Source organism: Solenopsis invicta, chromosome 11 (assembly GCF_016802725.1).
Source record: "Solenopsis invicta isolate M01_SB chromosome 11, UNIL_Sinv_3.0, whole genome shotgun sequence".
NCBI lineage: Eukaryota > Metazoa > Arthropoda > Insecta > Hymenoptera > Formicidae > Solenopsis > Solenopsis invicta.
In genome coordinates, this window is record NC_052674.1 from 10,471,208 (window position 1) to 10,488,635 (window position 17,428).

Sequence of the window (17,428 nt, forward strand, 5' to 3'; positions counted from 1 at the left end):
CGATTCGAAGAAAGATCATTCGCTGCTTATTGTTCAGATGACACAGCGCCTCGAGAAAACAAGCGTTTCTCTTTCCGATTGAACGTTTGGCGATTTTCGTCACGCTGTCCGAACTCATGTTCTCCTCCTTCGTCGCGTGAGAGAACAGCGCGACTGGCCTCCACGAGCCGCGTTACGCGATTTTTATGCAATGGAAAACGATCTACGCGGTACGTAAACGTAATGTCTAGTATCATCGGGAAAGACGCACGTACGAAATCGATATTCGTCCGAAGTCGATTGCTTCAGATCGAGCAACAAGTATCCGTGAGGTCTCGAAGTAGCGTCGTAATAAGCCTCTTCTAGAAATTTTGGATCATCGGGATAGACTTGTCGCGCTAAATGGCGAATTTGAGCGCGATCGCGAGGATTTTTGAAAACCACGATGTAATTCGCGTTGAGAGATATGTCGCGTTGTCCGCGTCCCTGATGAAAAAGATTCTGCGAGATAAGAATGACACTGAGATTTTTATGATGACTTCCTTTGGTAAAAAGATCCACGATCGCGTCGCTCGACGACGATTCTCTCATAAGGTCATCGATTATCACTAGTTTCGGGGTAAACGGATCGTTCGAATAATCTTCCGGGCGAGGTAATCCCTCGCGAAATTCGATTATATTTTTCTTCGTCATTGTTGTCGTCGCCACTTTAACGTCGTATCCCCTTGCTGACTCTTCTGCCTCGCTTACACTCACGTCGTATTTTAATTGTCGATAAGCTTCTTGCCACTCAGCGTAATAAAATAAAACTCTCTCGAAACTCACGTCGGACATGCTCGATAGATATTTGATAAAAGACTTTACAAAGATCGTTTTCCCACACCCGGTGGGACCGCATATAATCGATGTCCAGGGATGTTTCCAACGCACATCCATTTTGCGAAATGATTGACTCGATTCCGGTGCGCTGCTTCAAAAACAAAAAAGAAAAAATGGCGGTCGATGCTGATAATAATACTAATCGTCGACAATATCGATATTAATAATTCGCGGAGTTGAAGTTTCGAAGGCAGAGATAAGCGCATCAACGCGGCGGCGGCGGCGGCGGCGGCGTTCGCGCGCTCGCGTGAGCGTACCCCCGCTGGTACGTTAGCCAACCGCGGCCAACAACGAGCTGATCCGTGCCGCGGCGCGGGGTACATACAGGCTTATCCCACTCACTTAGCGCTTAGGTCGGCATCGTTTTAATGAGCTGATAGACGATGCCGCTGGGGAGGGGGAAAATAATTCACGAAAAAGAAACAAGGGAAAAAGTACACGGGAAACAAAACAGGATTCGGATTGGAAATGTATAAGAAAATTTTTTATGAAAAATTAATTAAAATGTTTTTATTTTAGCACGTTTTTGTCCTAATTTTATATTGTAAAAATATTTACATTTTATATTTTACAATGCTAAAACTAATGAATGACTTATGATTAATACGTTTTTATAGAATTTTTACAATGATACTTATACGCTGCGGACGGAAAAATTGACGACTCGAAACTTAAATTTAAGCGAGAACAAAGCTCGAGTAAGAAAAGATGATTATTCGACAAAACCGTATGGAACCGAATAACGATTATTAATAAATCTACGCTTTACCAATACCGCCGAACATGTTTTCCTCTCTTCTCTTGTTACAATTTCGTGAAAAGCATTGCGACGAATTGCATTAAAGCGCAGATTTATCACGGGTTCCCTTCCACGGTTTTCTTCATCTTCTCCTTCCTCTTGCCTTTCTCTTTCTAATATTAAATTTCTTATACTATGGAAATTTACAAATCTAGAATTATTATAATTTAAAGTTATTCCTTTCACTTTACAAGTTTCACGAGTGATTCCATCCGCTGTACGAACCACATACGCATAAAATTTTGGGCCTCCCGACACAAACGACTCGATGTAGCTACCGTTGCCGTAGCTCTCGAGTTCGTCCGTCATGTCGCCCAGAAAATTCCCAGTACGTAGTTCGTACTCGTTTGGATCACCACTACTCAAATATATAACAGAATCGGTATCGCAATATAATACGCGCCTATTTAACTTTTCTAAATAATCATATAATTTTAACCTAGCTTGTGCCGTCGTGTATTCCGCGATCACAACGTTAGTAATCGGAGAAGCTACGATTGCCTCTTCTCGCCACGAGACATACAATACCTCGTCGTTGACTGGTAATATGTCAGTTATTTCGTGCTCAGGGCTAGTCAGCAAAGTTGCGAAACGCTGAGGCGATTCTACGATCTCGGTACTAGGAAGATTCGATCGTTGGCCGAATTTTCCCCAGAAGGAATTTAAACAGAGCTTCGCGACCGAGCGCAAGCCAGGATTACGTGAGATGTTGTTTCTATCGAGTGTAATACCTTCGATTTCCTCATATTCACGAAGGTATCGTGCGTTACTCTCGTCATCTACACATTCGCTCGGCCATCCACTGGCTTCCTGCTTTAATTGCAAAAAGGAATTTATATATCCGGTGAACAATCCGCCCTGCCGCGTATCGCGATCGTAGCGAGCAACTTTGTATTGCCAAATTTCATTTACTTGCCTCACAAGATAGCCTTTCTCGATGGCTTTACGTAATTCGCATGATACCCAAGTACCCTCGAATTCACGTTCGTCAGGATGTTCGTGAGTGCACGCGGACTGCGAGAACATTTCGCAGCAACTCCGGCACAACGCAAACAGCAATTTTCCGCGCACACGATACGGGAGTACCGGGTGAAAGAGATTGCGCGGTGGGAGTACTCGACAACGTACAAGACCTTCGACCGGGTCGAAATTATACCCTGGTCCGTCGCCGATTAACGGCGAGCATTCCGCTCCGATATAGATTTCAGGGTGGCCGATCGGAAAACGCCCGTCTTTAATACGTAAGGATACAGAGAACACACGTCCACGTAACGTATTTTCTCCGTGTACCCCGCTACTTCGAGTCGAGTTACGATATTTTCCGTGCGGCCACCAAAAAACGCGTCACGCGGATCGAGAGGCGCAGATTTTAGTATAGGGTGATGTTCGAGAAAATTACGCATCTCGTTATTTGCCCTCATCTCTCGGTCGAAAGCGCACTCCCATTTTTCAATCACCTGATATCCTTGCCGGCGAAGACGCCATGTCGTTGCGATAGTTCGTTCGTAACGCGTTTCTATCGTATCGTCGCGGTTAGCAGTTGAAAGCTTACTGTCACGATTCACTTGGAAGCAAGTAAGACAACCGTGCCAGAAGCACCCGTCAAATTGGAGAACGAAACGCTGAGTTTCAGTCCCCAATTTTGTCTCGTAATATCCGTCTACGTGGCTACCGCCGATTAAACGCTCGCGACCTCGCCCGGCATGGTTTATGGGATGACCGAGCTCACGCTCCTTCCACACTAACCATTGTAAAGCTTTGCGCGATTGTCTATCGGCGTTTCTGTATCCGCCCGGCGGGATGATTCCTATTTCCCCCTCGCGAAGAAAGTTTTTTCGAAAAACTTTCATACACGTGGAAGCGATAGTCGTGCATTCTTCGAAAGGACACACACCGCCGCGCTCTAAAAATATTTTTTGGAAAGCTACACAAGCACGTCGTAAAATATCTACGTCATTTCGACAATAACGTACGATCTCGCGCTGGAAGTCGAAGATGACATTTTTATTTGTCATTTCCGTATGCCATGCAAGAAATCGCTCGCGCTCATCAGATTTCATTTGATCGGGAGAATAAAATCGAGTCTCGGGTAATGGACCGACATACGATTGATTCTCCACAGTGTTAAATAAATGCGGAAAAATGCCTTTATCTGCCGTATCCCTTAGCCCGAAAGCTTTAGGTAGATCAGATAATCGCATCGGCATATAATTAACACTGTCGATGAATTTTGTATGACCGATCGTCATCACGATAATCTTCGTCCCGTTCAGAATTATCCGTGGCTTTTCCGTTATTAACGATTTTTCGACTAGATATTTTAAAATAAATTGCGCGTCGAACGCCTTTGCGTTGTGAACGATACAAATAATACTTTTAAAATGTTTTGTCGGCCGTGTCACGAACTCTATAAACTGCTTTACCGGGTCGATATTAAATACAAATTCGCGCGTTCCGCACCAGCGACATCGCACCGTCATGTCGTCTATAGCCACGCAAGCAGCGCAAATTTGCTGTGCTACGCAGAGAGTCGGAACGTGTAACTTTACGTTCTCGGTTCCTTCGTACGTCTCGTCCTGCCGCGTTTCAAAATCGTAAAACACGAATGCGACAGCTCCCTTGACTTCATTGTCGTTCTCACCCTCATTAGCGTTTCTTTGCGCCTCTTCACGTATCGCCGCAGCACTCGTACCCTCTCCAGGGTCTTCAGCTTCGACTCTGCGTCGAAGAGGTTGCATAAAACACAAATGATTCACGGGTTGCTGAGAACGACATATCCTACAATAGGCGCTATTACATTCGTGCCGCAAGCTTGATTTTATAAATCGCCCACAATTGTTACAAATTTTAACCGAATGGCAAACAGTTGATTTTTCTTCATAAGATTTTTCGGTACGATGACGCTCGAAACATGAATTTCCGAAGAACGTACGATTACACGTATCGCACCTGACTTTCTCCGCGTCGTGATGTTCACACGAGGGTATAGCGTAGCAGCGTGGGCATCTTTTAGAGCAACGATGCCCTCTGATGGGGCGATAACCAACGTTACACGCTACGCAATATCCACCTTGCGAACCCGCAGCGGCTTTTAAATTTAAAATGGTATTATAATGACGTCTACCCTCATAATACATAATATTTAAGCAATGATTCGGTTCGCGTTCTAGTGAGGCGAGTATCGTACGCCCATCGTAGATTAGGTTTCCCCCGCGTCCGAAATCTTTAAAACCGTAAACCATTATTGCCAGATTTTCAGCGGCGAGATACCGTTGGAATTGCTGGATTTCGTAAATCCCACATCCCTCCTCCGGTATCACGATACCGGCGTTCATCGTTAATTTTAACGCTAAATCGCGTTGTAGCGAGGAACGTCGGAATCTTACGGCTTCCCACATTTCGTGACGCGGCCCCGTCCGAAGATTTCCACGTTCGCAGTGGATTCGTGCGGCTACAAGTGAACGAGGAAAGCATAAATTATCGTCATTTACTATTTCCAATATCGATCGTTTGACGACATCCTCACGCGTCAATGGATTCGATACCCTTCCACGCCCCACCGGTACTGCGACATTGAAAACCCTGATGTTAAAAGTTTCCGTGACTTCAATTCCGCCGTTGCTTTGCGCTACCGAACTTACGAGTTCCCATATGTCCTTATAAGTCAAGTCGCGCGCCGGGCGAAACGACTCGGTCATCCCACCGATCCGAGCGTCAAACTTTCGGAATTGAAAGATAGTCCTACGTAATCCGTCGGTTCACTTGAGCTTATCGCGTACGCATGGATTTCGCCGAACGCGTTTTCTAGCCAACGCACGGTATCGGCACCCTGTGGCACTGGACGTATCGCGAAACTCGCCTCTCTCCCGAGTATAGCAAAATTCCTAAATCTACGCGCGTTTTCCGTCTGCAGCTCTATATAATTAAATCTATCACCAACCCGATGTTGTTGTTGTTGCTGCGACTGCTGCTGCTGCGATTGTGGGTTTTGCTCCTGTTGCTGAGAATGTTGCGCCTGTGGTTGCTGCGACCGATGTTGCTGCTGTTGAGGTCTTTGGTCGGCTACATTCTCCGCAGTATTGTGGAGAAATTCTTCCCCACTAGCGTTTCTTCCAATTACAGCTTCAGCAAGTCCAGCGCCAGTTTGAACTGAAAGATGAAATATTTTTATTAATCATTGCTGTCTTATATTCTGTTTTATTTTTTCTTTTCTTTTTTACTAATACGCGAAAACGCCGACAAAAGATATAATATACTAACTAACTCACCAAGTTACCCCGCGATATTTCCCCGCCCAGTGATATTAATTATGCCCTCCATGGTAAGGTATTGGCATAATGTATATAATCTAAAATTATTTTGTTTTATATTACTTCGAAATAAAATAATTTAATAATAATATTAATAATAGTTACCATCATACTCTGGCGAAGCAACTCTGACTTCTCTTTCCTCGGCGTCATTTTCTATTTCCGCCCCCTCTTCATTATTCTCCACTTCACCGCCTTCATCCGATTCTTCTTCATCTCCTTCTTCCTCATCTTCCATCGCTTCCTGCTCTTCTTCTTCTTCTTCTTCTTCTATTTCATTTTCCTCTTCTTCTTGATCTTCTGCCTCCTCTTCCTCCTCTTCCTCATCTTCGTTTGTATCCCCCTCCTCATCTTCTCTTAATGCTTCTTCTTCGGTTTCCTCCTCTTCCTCCTCCTGCGTCGCTCTTTCCTCTCTTTCTTCTTCGTCCTCCGTCTCGTTTGCTTGCACTAAAAATAATATTTTTTTGTTATTAATTATGCTAAATAACTATATGTTAGTTTCTCCAAGTCTATTTTTTAAAACTTACCTGGAGTAAATATAGCCTCATCGGCTGAGGATGGAACTTTGTCAAAATTATCTCGAGTATCCTCGTCGTCATCTAAATATATAATAACAATTGTTATTATTATTACTATTATTACAATAACTTTATAACACGATATTTTTAAATTTACCTGATGATTCACCGACGGGGGTGTATCGAGGTGATGGTGGCTCCGCAACTAAGTCCGCGATTTCAATTCGTGGTCTTCCTAGAAAATTTTCTATATTTAATATTTGATAAAACTGAGAATATTTAATTTTCTCCACGAGACGACGCGTGTCTCATGCTTACTGTACGTAGAGTTACTTACGGGCTGCTACGGCACCTTGAAGCTCCTCTTCTGCGCGTCGTCGTCTCGCCCCGTAGTTTCGCTCAAGAGGCGCCGCACGACGAGGCGGTAGCGGCTCAACCCTGGCTACGTGTCTTACAACTGTAAAAATAAATATAATTAAATAATATCTAAAAACACTTACATTAATACGCTCAATTTTAAATTTACATCAAATTTACTTACCTTCTCTTTGACGCAAGAAGTCAGCTATATGACCCCCCGCATCATTTTCAAAAAACGCTTTATTCTGTTGTCGCGTTTCAACGTGACGTCGAATTATATTTTCCAACGTCACGTTGCCATTACAGTGCCCCAGCCTGTGCATAACACATAGCAATGTGCTGGAGCACTCCTTAGCGAACTTGTCGAACAATGCGTAGTTCGACGCGTCATTGTCACGCGCTATCTTCTTAAAATAGTGACCCTTCACTATTTTATTATTAAAATTACACGCCACGATAAAAAATTTAACAATATCGTCGCGCAACATTTTCACTATTTTCACTTTTTCACTCGCAATAAAAATTGCACTTACAACGTTTGTCGTAGTACAACGAAAAACTCTCGACTTATAACTGGAGAGTACGAAAGCCGAACTAACGCTTAGCTTTCGTGAAACTTAACATTTATACGTTGCATCTTCCAAATATTTCAAAAGCGAGGAAAAAGAAAATGAATTTATCTCGACAACTCAGCCTTCTTTTTCGAACTCTGATTTTTCTAGTTAGTCCTATCTACTGTTCTGTTTTGTTGCTAGACAAAATCCTCGTTTCGTAGATTAATCTTATAGTAGATAATGTTTCCTATTCTTTGATTAGAAAAAAATCATACTCTTGTCAAAAGTTGACCTTTGAAAAAAATCAGGCTAAGAGCCAAACCTTAAAAATTCTTCTAACAAAAGCATATTTTTGACATTCTTTCCTGTCGATAAAACGAAAGGCTCGATAAAAGTTTAATCTTTGACTCCCTATCTAGAAAAAATCACGCTCACCGCAAAGGATGATATTTTTGAAGTGAAGGAAGTCATTTATCTGGAAAAAGTCAGTAAGTGCAAGTTATCACATGTCCGAACAACTTATCGTAAGTGCGCACGCTCACATCTTTGTCGTATTAGACATATCCTCGTGATATTTTAAATCATATTGCTGTAAGATTATTTCTGTTAGAAAATTTAGAAAAATTTAAAAATGTTTTTAATTTCTTAGCTGCGCGCGCAGACTCGTGTCTATATTGTTGCAACGTCGCAAACAGAGTCGACGTGGTCAACGATACCCCGTACTGAAAATCATTCAAGTCTCCTCGTTCGAAGTGTTAACTTCGTTAGAGAGTAACCTTGTGTTTTTATTACTGTTAGTCCTGTTACTTTTCATCAGTTTCGCCGTTCGATAGAACAAAGTAAAAAGAAGAAGATGGCTAACCAGCAAGCTAGTAATAACTCTGCAAAGCGAACAGGGATTCCCGATATCAGCGAGATGCATAACGACGAGAGGAGAAGCGAACGCTTTCCCATGTTACTGACAACAACGTATGGACTCAACAATTCACATACGAAAAGGATACTCGTGGGACTGCAAATTACTAAAAAGGGAATCTTTGAGCCTGTAGTGAAATTAAGCGGGAGCAACGCTGACGAAGTATATTTTGATGCGGAATCGTGGCTGCAATTTCAAGAAAACATGGGAGCGACTACTTGAACGCGAATAACAAATTCAAACCGGAACCTGTAGTAATAAAAAATATCTCAGTCATCTTTACCTCATCCTACGGGTCAAAGTCGCTATTGTTGACGTACAAGGAGAAAGAAAAGTCAGATTCTGCGGAAAATACCAACGAGGAGGGCGAAGATTCAGCACCACCGATGAAGAAACGGAAACTCTATGCCGTAGCAATCGTGATGCAGAAAACTACCTTCCTGGGCCTGGAGAACGTAATGAAGTGCGTGGATGCTTATTTAGAACATTTAAAAACTTTAAGCAATATCATCAACGAGTGCGCTCACTATTTAATCAAAGAAATAGAATTGAAACTTCCGAAAAGTTACGTAGATCGCGATATTATAAAACTAACGTTAAAAGGAAACTATAGTGAAATCGAACGCGATGTACGTACTCAAATTAAGGATTTAACTTTTCTTGATATGTACTTTAATATAATATTTTTAGAAATAACTTTACTGCGCTTCGACGAAATCGTCCATATAATTCTGTCAAATCACGGGTCATAATTTGTACAATTTCATGATATAAACGCACTCTTTTGCAGCGTCATATTTAATCATGCATTTTTTAAAAAGTATAAATCTTCGTATGATTAATGTAAGAATAATAATAAATAGTTTGTAAGATTAATGTAACAATAATAATAGTTTCCACAAATTTTTTCTTTATAATAAAAGAAAATGCGTGATGAAACCATCTGTATGCTACCCCATTCAATCATGTAACTTAAAAATGTAAGAATATACTCGTAGATGTATGAAAAAAGTTGAATGTTCCAATAAATACTCTTTTGTAACTTTTAAAACCGAATTATTTTTTCACTCGACCTACCTAATGCCAAGACTCTATCTCCTGTACGTAGTAACGCTAAAATCGTAAAGTGCTTCCTTTTGATAATTATCTTTTTTCTAAAAGTACCATACCTTTGAAAGCATATGTATATCGTAAAAGCCGCTTCCGTCCTTTCTATCGTAACTTCCAGATAAGACCTTTCGACTTCTCAGGCCTCTTTTACCCGTTCCCCACTTTGCTGCTAAATTTTTCCCAAAATACCTGTTTTTCAACCAATCCGCTCCTGGGGCAGCCGTGGGGGAAACCAATAAGCACACTCTAATTCCTCCCGGAGCCATCCCCTTTACTTCCCAATAAAAACGCTCCTGATATCGTCAGGTCTTCCCCGCCCCACCCCGCGGTCCTGATATCGTCAGGTCCTCTACGCCCCGCTCCAAATTTCGTCAGACCCACCCCTCCACTTGGCCCTTTTACTGCTAGCGCGTCACCCTACCCCCACCACTTCACTGATAAGACTGGCGCCAGTGACGTCATTTGTTTTGACGCCCCATGGCTAACCATATACTACTATCGCCAACATTGTCAACATTTCCATCATTTCCACTATTGCTATCATTGTCATAGTTGATATTTTTGCCATCATTGGCATCCCATTACAATCATTGCCATTATTGGCAATAACGCTATTTTCGCCATGGCATAGTTGACAATGATGGCAATGATGACAATAGTAGAAACGATGGAAATGGTAGCAATGTTGAAAATGTCGGCAATGGTGGCACTTATGTAGTGGTGGCACTTATGGCACTATTTGTAATGATGACAATGATAGCAATGATGAAAATAATGGGAATGAGGGAAATTATGGCAATTGTGGAAATGGTGGAAATGGGATGACAATGGGATGGAAATATTGGAATGAATGCAATGATGTTAATGGAATGGCAATAATGGAAATGAAGACAATGACAATATATATAGCATGACGGCAATGACGGTAATGGTGGAAATGATGGCAATTATGACAATGTTCTCGATGTTAATGATGGCAATGGAATGGCAATATGGAAATGGAATCGCATAATGGAATGAATGCAATGATGGAAATGTTATCAAAAAGATGGCAATGATGGCAATAATAAAAATGGTGGCAATGTCGGCAGTGGCGGCAATGGCGTAATAATAATGGCAATGATGAAAATGGGATGACAATGATGGCAACGATGGCAATAATGACAATGATGGAAAAGATAAAAAATAGGCCATCCCATTGGATGGCAATGATGGAAAGAATGCAATTATGGAATGCAATTATCGATTCCTGAATGACATGAGCTTGCTGCTGTATTTGGTCTGCAGCCATATAATATTTCCATTTCGTCATAGAATGAACAACGTTTAGTTGCAGCTCCACTAACATTATTATCTCTTTTGCATTTAAAGTATGCAAGTTTTAAATTTTTTAATTTTACCTTTATCTGCTCTGCAGTTTTATTGTAACTTCTTTGTTCCATTTCTGAAACAAGTAGCCGGAATATTTCAAAATGTTTATGTTTTTTTCCATCCATTATTGATAATAATTGTTTCTCCGTGCATAATTCTAAAAAAACACGCGTCTCCTCTTCTTCCCAATTTTGTCCTTTTTTACACATTATATTAATTATCGTAAATTTATTCTTACAAGACGAAGACATTATTAACTATTAACTGAAAAAACTTGAGAAAACCTAAATCGCCTATTACATAATACGGAAATGTTTACACCGTTACATGTGTGCTGAAAATGCGTACTATTTTGATACGATACGTCTGTTTGATTTGTATCGTACCAGACTATACGTCATCGTTTACACCATCGAATTAAATTAATTTAGTACGTATATTGTACTTAGTACGCGTATCAAACAACCGGTGTAAGCCATTGCCATCAATGCCATCATTGCCACGATTGCCGTCATTATCACAATTGCCATCATTGCTATCATTGTCACAAATGCCACCATTTCTGCTACTGCTATCATTGCCATCTTTTTGATAACGTTACCAAGCATTTATTCCATAATGTGTCATTCCATTTCCATATTGCCATTTCATTGCCATCATTAAAATTATCGAGAACATTGCCCTAAGATTGTCAGGCTATAGGTTGACTAATGGCACTGATGTCAATCATGTGCATTGTTGAAATGTTGAAATGAATGCAATGGTGGCAATGGGATGGCAATGTTGAAATGAATGCAATGATGGCAATGGGATGGCGAAGATGGCAAAGATGTCAATGATGGCAATAATGGAAATGCTGTGAATGAGAGACTATCTCACATATTTCAAGCAGAACAGGGAGTCACCACTACATCAAAATAATGTCAAAATGATCATTAAAAGTCACTTTTCGATCAATTAAGATTTGATGACATTTTCACTTACTGTTCTGCTTGGGATTAATCTTTAGCGGACAAATGGTGAGAAAATCGACCAGAGACATTTAGTCGATTTTTTGACAAAAACTTGACGAAAAATGATGAATTTTTTCAAAATTAAAAAAAAACCTGGAAAAAATTAACTTCTGTTACTTCGTATACGACAGGCGAAAGGGCTATTACAACGCGGAATGGTCCATAAAATTTCGGTAACAATTTTGCCGTAATGCTTTGAGCCGCGGACGATAGGACGTGGTATCTCTTCAAAACGAGCTCCCACTACAAAAACTGTACAACGCCGAAGCTGATTATAATACTTAACTTGTTTTTGGTAGGCTTGCACGAGATTTTCCGATACTCATTCAACGCTCGTAAGTCTTGCATACGTCGTGACCGATATTTTGCCACTATAATGACATGAATAATCTTTAGCGGAAAAACGGTGAAAGACAGTCCAACTTTGATCAATTTTTTGACAAGAATAGATGTCAGAAGTGAATCCTTTTTCAAGTTCTTTTTAATTTTGCAGAAATTCAGTGGACTATCACTAACGCCACAATTGCCATCATTCCCACTATTGTTATCATTTCTATCATTGCCATTTCCATTGCCGTCATAAGAGTGACAATACGATTACCCGATCATCATCGCCATCATCGCCATCATCGACATCATTGCCATTATCGCCATCATCTCCATCATCGCCATCATCATCGCTATCATTGCCATTATCGCCAAAAGAGTTATAACAGTCAAAGTTCAAAATTTTTGAGTAAAACCTTCATTGCGAATTTCTCCAATATTTCTGTGTTTTGATAGCAATCAGAAGAGTTCTAACTTTTATCATGATTGATCGAATCGCTAAAGTGAAAAACTGAAGTGTTATATCAGTCAAAGTCCGAAATATTTAAGTAAAATTTTTTTTGCGACTTTCTCCAATATCTCTGTGTTCTGAGAGCCCCCAGAAGTGTTCTAACTTTTATCATGATTGATCGAATCGCTAAAGTGAAAAACGAAAGTCTTATATCAGTCAAAGTTAGAAATTTTTGAGTAAAATTTTTTTTGCGAATTTCTACAATATTTCTGTGTTTTGATAGCCCCTTGAAGAGTTCTAACTTTTATCATGATCGATCGAATCGCTAAAGTGAAAATCGAAAGACTTAAATCTGTCAAAGTTCGAAATTTTTGAGTAAAATTTTTTTTGCGAATTTCTCCAATATTTCTGTGTTCTGATAGCCCCTAGAAGAGTTCTAACTTTTATCATGATGAATCGAATCGCTAAAGTGAAAAACTTAAGACTTATATCAGTCAAAGTTGGAAATTTCTGAGTAAAACTTTTTTTGCGAGTTTCTCCAATATTTCTGTTTTCTGATAGCCCTCAGAAGAGTTCTAACTTTTATCATGATGAATCGAATCGCTAAAGTGAAAAACGAAAGACATATAGCCGTCAAAGTTCGAAATTTTTGAGTAAAATTTTTTTTGCGAATTTCTCCAATATTTCTGTGTTCTGATAGCCCCTAGAAGAGTTCTAACTTTTATCATGATAGATCGAATCGCTAAAGTGAAAAACGAAAGACTTATATCAGTCAAAGTTCGTAATCTTCGAGTAAAACTTTTTTTGCGATTTTTTCCAATATCTCTGTGTTCTGATAGCCCCAAGAAGAGTTCTAACTTTTATCATGATCGATCGAATCGCTAAAGTGAAAATCGAAAGAATATATCCGTCAAAGTTCGTAATTTTTGAGTAAAATTTTTTTTGCGAATTTCTCGAATATTTTGTGTTCTGATAGCCCCTAGAAGAGTTCGAACTTTTATCATGATGAATCGAATCGCTAAAGTGAAAAACGAAAGACTTATATCAGTCAAAGTTTATAATATTTGAGTAAAATTTTTTTTGCGAATTTCTCCAATATTTCTGTGTTCTGATAGCCCCTAGAAGAGTTCGAACTTTTATCATGATGAATCGAAACGCTAAAGTGAAAGACGAAAGTGTTATATCAGTCAAAGTCCGAAATTTTTGAGTAAAATTGTTTTTTTTCCGAATTTCTTCAATATCTCTGTGTTCTGATAGCCCACAGAAGAGATTTAACTTTTATCATGATGTATCGAATCGCTGAACAAAAAAAGGAAAGACTTATATCAGGCAAATTTCGAAATTTTTGAGAAAAATTTTTTTTGCGAATTTCTCCAATATCTCTGTGTTCTGCTAGCCCCGAGAAGAGTTCTAACTTTTATCATAATGGATCGAATCGCTAAAGTGAAAGACGAAAGAATTATATCCGTCAAAGTTCGAAATGTTTTAGTAAAATTGGTTTTTTTGCGAATTTCTCCAATATCTCTGTGTTCTGATAGCCCTAAGAAGAGATATAACTTTTATCATGATGTATCGAATCGCTGAACTGAAAAAGGAAAGGCTTATATCAGACAAATTTCGAAATTTTTGAGTAAAATTTTTTTTGGTAATTTCTCCAATATCTGTGTGTTATGTTAGCCCCGAGAAGGGTTCTAACTTTTATCATAATGGATCGAATCGCTAATGTGAAAGAGTTATATCAGTCAAAGTTCGAAATTTTTGATTAAAATTTTTTGTGGGAATTTCTCCAATATCTCTGTGTTCTGATAGCCCCGAGAAGAGTTCTAACTTTTATCATAATGGATCGAATCGCTAAAGTGAAAGACGAAAGTGTTATATCAGTCAAAGTCCGTAATTTTTGAGTAAAATTGTTTTTTTTCCGAATTTCTTCAATATCTCTGTGTTCTGATAGCCCTAAGAAGAGATATAACTTTTATCATGATGTATCGAATTCCTGAACTGAAAAAGGAATGACTTATATCAGGCAAATTTCGAAATTTTTGAGTAAAATTTTTTTTGCCAATTTCTCCAATATCTCTGTGTTCTGATAACCCCGAGAAGAGTTCTAACTTTTATCATAATGGATCGAATCGCTAAAGTGAAAGACGAAAGAGTTATATCAGTCAAAGTTCGAAATTTTTGAGTAAAATACTTTATGCGAATTTCTCCAATATCTCTGTGTTCTGATAGCCCCGAGAAGAGTTCTAACTTTTATCATAATGGTCCGAATCGCTAAAGGAAAAGACGAAAGAGTTATATCAGTCAAAGTCCGAAATTTTTTAGTAAAATTGTTTTTTTTCCGAATTTCTTCAATATCTCTGTGTTCTGATAGCCCACAGAAGAGATTTAACTTTTATCATGATGTATCGAATCGCTGAACAAAAAAAGGAAAGACTTATATCAGGCAAATTTCGAAATTTTTGAGAAAATTTTATTTGCGAATTTCTCCAATATCACTGTGTTCTGATAGCCCCGAGAAGAGTTCTAACTTTTATCATAATGGATCGAATCGCTAAAGTAAAAGACGAAAAAGTTATGTCAGTCAAAGTCCGAAATTTTTGAGTGAAATTATTTTTTTTCCGAATTTCTTCAATATCTCTGTGTTCTGATAGCCCCGAGAAGAGTTCTAACTTTTATCATAATGGATCGAATCGCTAAAGTGAAAGACGAAAGAATTATATCAGTCAAAGTTCGAAATGTTTTAGTAAAATTGGTTTTTTTGCGAATTTCTCCAATATCTTTGTGTTCTGAATGCCCTAAGAAGAGATGTAACTTTTATCATGATGTATCGAATCGCTGAACTGTAAAAGGAAAGGCTTATATCAGACAAATTTCGAAATTTTTGAGTAAAACTTTTTTTGCGAATTTCTCCAATATCACTGTGTTCTGATAGCCCCGAGAAGAGTTCTAACTTTTATCATAATGGATCGAATCGCTAAAGTGAAAGACGAAAGTGTTATATCAGTCAAAGTCCAAAATTTTTGAGTAAAATTGTTTTTTTTCCGAATTTCTTCAATATCTCTGTGTTCTGATAGCCCTAAGAAGAGATATAACTTTTATCATGATGTATCGAATTGCTGAACTGAAAAAGGAAAGACTTATATCAGGCAAATTTCGAAATTTTTGAGTAAAATTTTTTTTGCCAATTTCTCCAATATCTCTGTGTTCTGATAACCCAGAGAAGAGTTCCAACTTTTATCATAATGGATCGAATCGCTAAAGTGAAAGAGTTATATCAGTCAAAGTTCGAAATTTTTGAGTAAAATTTTTTGTGGGAATTTCTCCAATATCTCTGTGTTCTGATAGCCCCGAGAAGAGTTCTAACTTTTATCATAATGGATCGAATCGCTAAAGTAAAAGACGAAAGAGTTATATCATTCAAAGTCCGAAATTTTGAGTAAAATTATTTTTTTTCCGAATTTCTTCAATATATCTGTGTTCTGATAGCCCACAGAAGAGATTTAACTTTTATCATGATGTATCGAATCGCTGAACAAAAAAAGGAAAGACTTATATCAGGCAAATTTCGAAAATTTTTAGAAAAATTTTTTTTGCTAATTTCTCCAATATCTCTGTGTTCTGATAGCCCCGAGAAGAGTTCTAACTTTTATCATAATGGATCGAATCGCTAAAGTGAAAGACGAAAGTATTATATCAGTCAAAGTTCGAAATGTTTTAGTAAAATTGGTTTTTTTGCGAATTTCTCCAATATCTCTGTGTTCTGATAGCCCTAAGAAGAGATATAACTTTTATCATGATGTATCGAATCGCTGAACTGAAAAAGGAAAGGCTTATATCAGACAAATTTTGAAATTTTTGAGTAAAATTTTTTTTGGTAATTTCTCCAATATCTGTGTGTTATGTTAGCCCCGAGAAGGGTTCTAACTTTTATCATAATGGATCGAATCGCTAAAGTGAAAGAGTTATATCAGTCAAAGTTCGAAATTTTTGAGTAAAATTTTTTGTGGGAATTTCTCCAATATCTCTGTGTTCTGATAGCCCCGAGAAGAGTTCTAACTTTTATCATAATGGATCGAATCGCTAAAGTGAAAGACGAAAGTGTTATATCAGTCAAAGTCCGTAATTTTTGAGTAAAATTGTTTTTTTTCCGAATTTCTTCAATATCTCTGTGTTCTGATAGCCCTAAGAAGAGATATAACTTTTATCATGATGTATCGAATTGCTGAACTGAAAAAGGAAAGACTTATATCAGGCAAATTTCGAAATTTTTGAGTAAAATTTTTTTTGCGAATTTCTCCAATATCTCTGTGTTCTGATAACCCCGAGAAGAGTTCTAACTTTTATCATAATGGATCGAATCGCTAAAGTGAAAGACGAAAGAGTTATATCAGTCAAAGTTAGAAATTTTTGAGTAAAATACTTTGTGCGAATTTCTCCAATATCTCTGTGTTCTGATAGCCCCGAGAAGAGTTCTAACTTTTATCATAATGGATCGAATCGCTAAAGTAAAAGACGAAAGAGTTATATCATTCAAAGTCCGAAATTTTGAGTAAAATTATTTTTTTTCCGAATTTCTTCAATATCTCTGTGTTCTGATAGCCCACAGAAGAGATTTAACTTTTATCATGATGTATCGAATCGCTGAACAAAAAAAGGAAAGACTTATATCAGGCAAATTTCGAAATTTTTGAGAAAAATTTTTTTTGCTAATTTCTCCAATATCTCTGTGTTCTGATAGCCCCGAGAAGAGTTCTAACTTTTATCATAATGGATCGAATCGCTAAAGTGAAAGACGAAAGTATTATATCAGTCAAAGTTCGAAATGTTTTAGTAAAATTGGT

General features: G+C 38.5%; 2 protein-coding genes across 2 annotated transcripts; both read right to left on the reverse strand.

The window, feature by feature from the left end:
- Positions 1-2,829: 2,829 nt before the first annotated feature.
- Positions 2,830-5,055, reverse strand: LOC120359012. Its single transcript, XM_039455207.1, has one exon. It carries the CDS (start codon positions 5,053-5,055, stop codon positions 2,830-2,832), a length of 2,226 nt encoding a protein of 741 aa, XP_039311141.1.
- Positions 5,056-5,320: 265 nt separating this feature from the next.
- LOC120359013 (cilia- and flagella-associated protein 251-like) lies at positions 5,321-7,868 on the reverse strand. The gene is made up of 6 exons (XM_039455208.1): positions 7,027-7,868; positions 6,823-6,942; positions 6,643-6,720; positions 6,495-6,566; positions 6,073-6,414; positions 5,321-5,806 (listed from the first exon to the last, which is right to left on the reverse strand). The coding sequence occupies exons 1-6, from the start codon at positions 7,331-7,333 to the stop codon at positions 5,352-5,354; spliced, it is 1,374 nt and encodes a 457-aa protein (XP_039311142.1). The 5' UTR covers positions 7,334-7,868; the 3' UTR covers positions 5,321-5,351.
- Between the last annotated feature and the right edge of the window lie 9,560 nt (positions 7,869-17,428).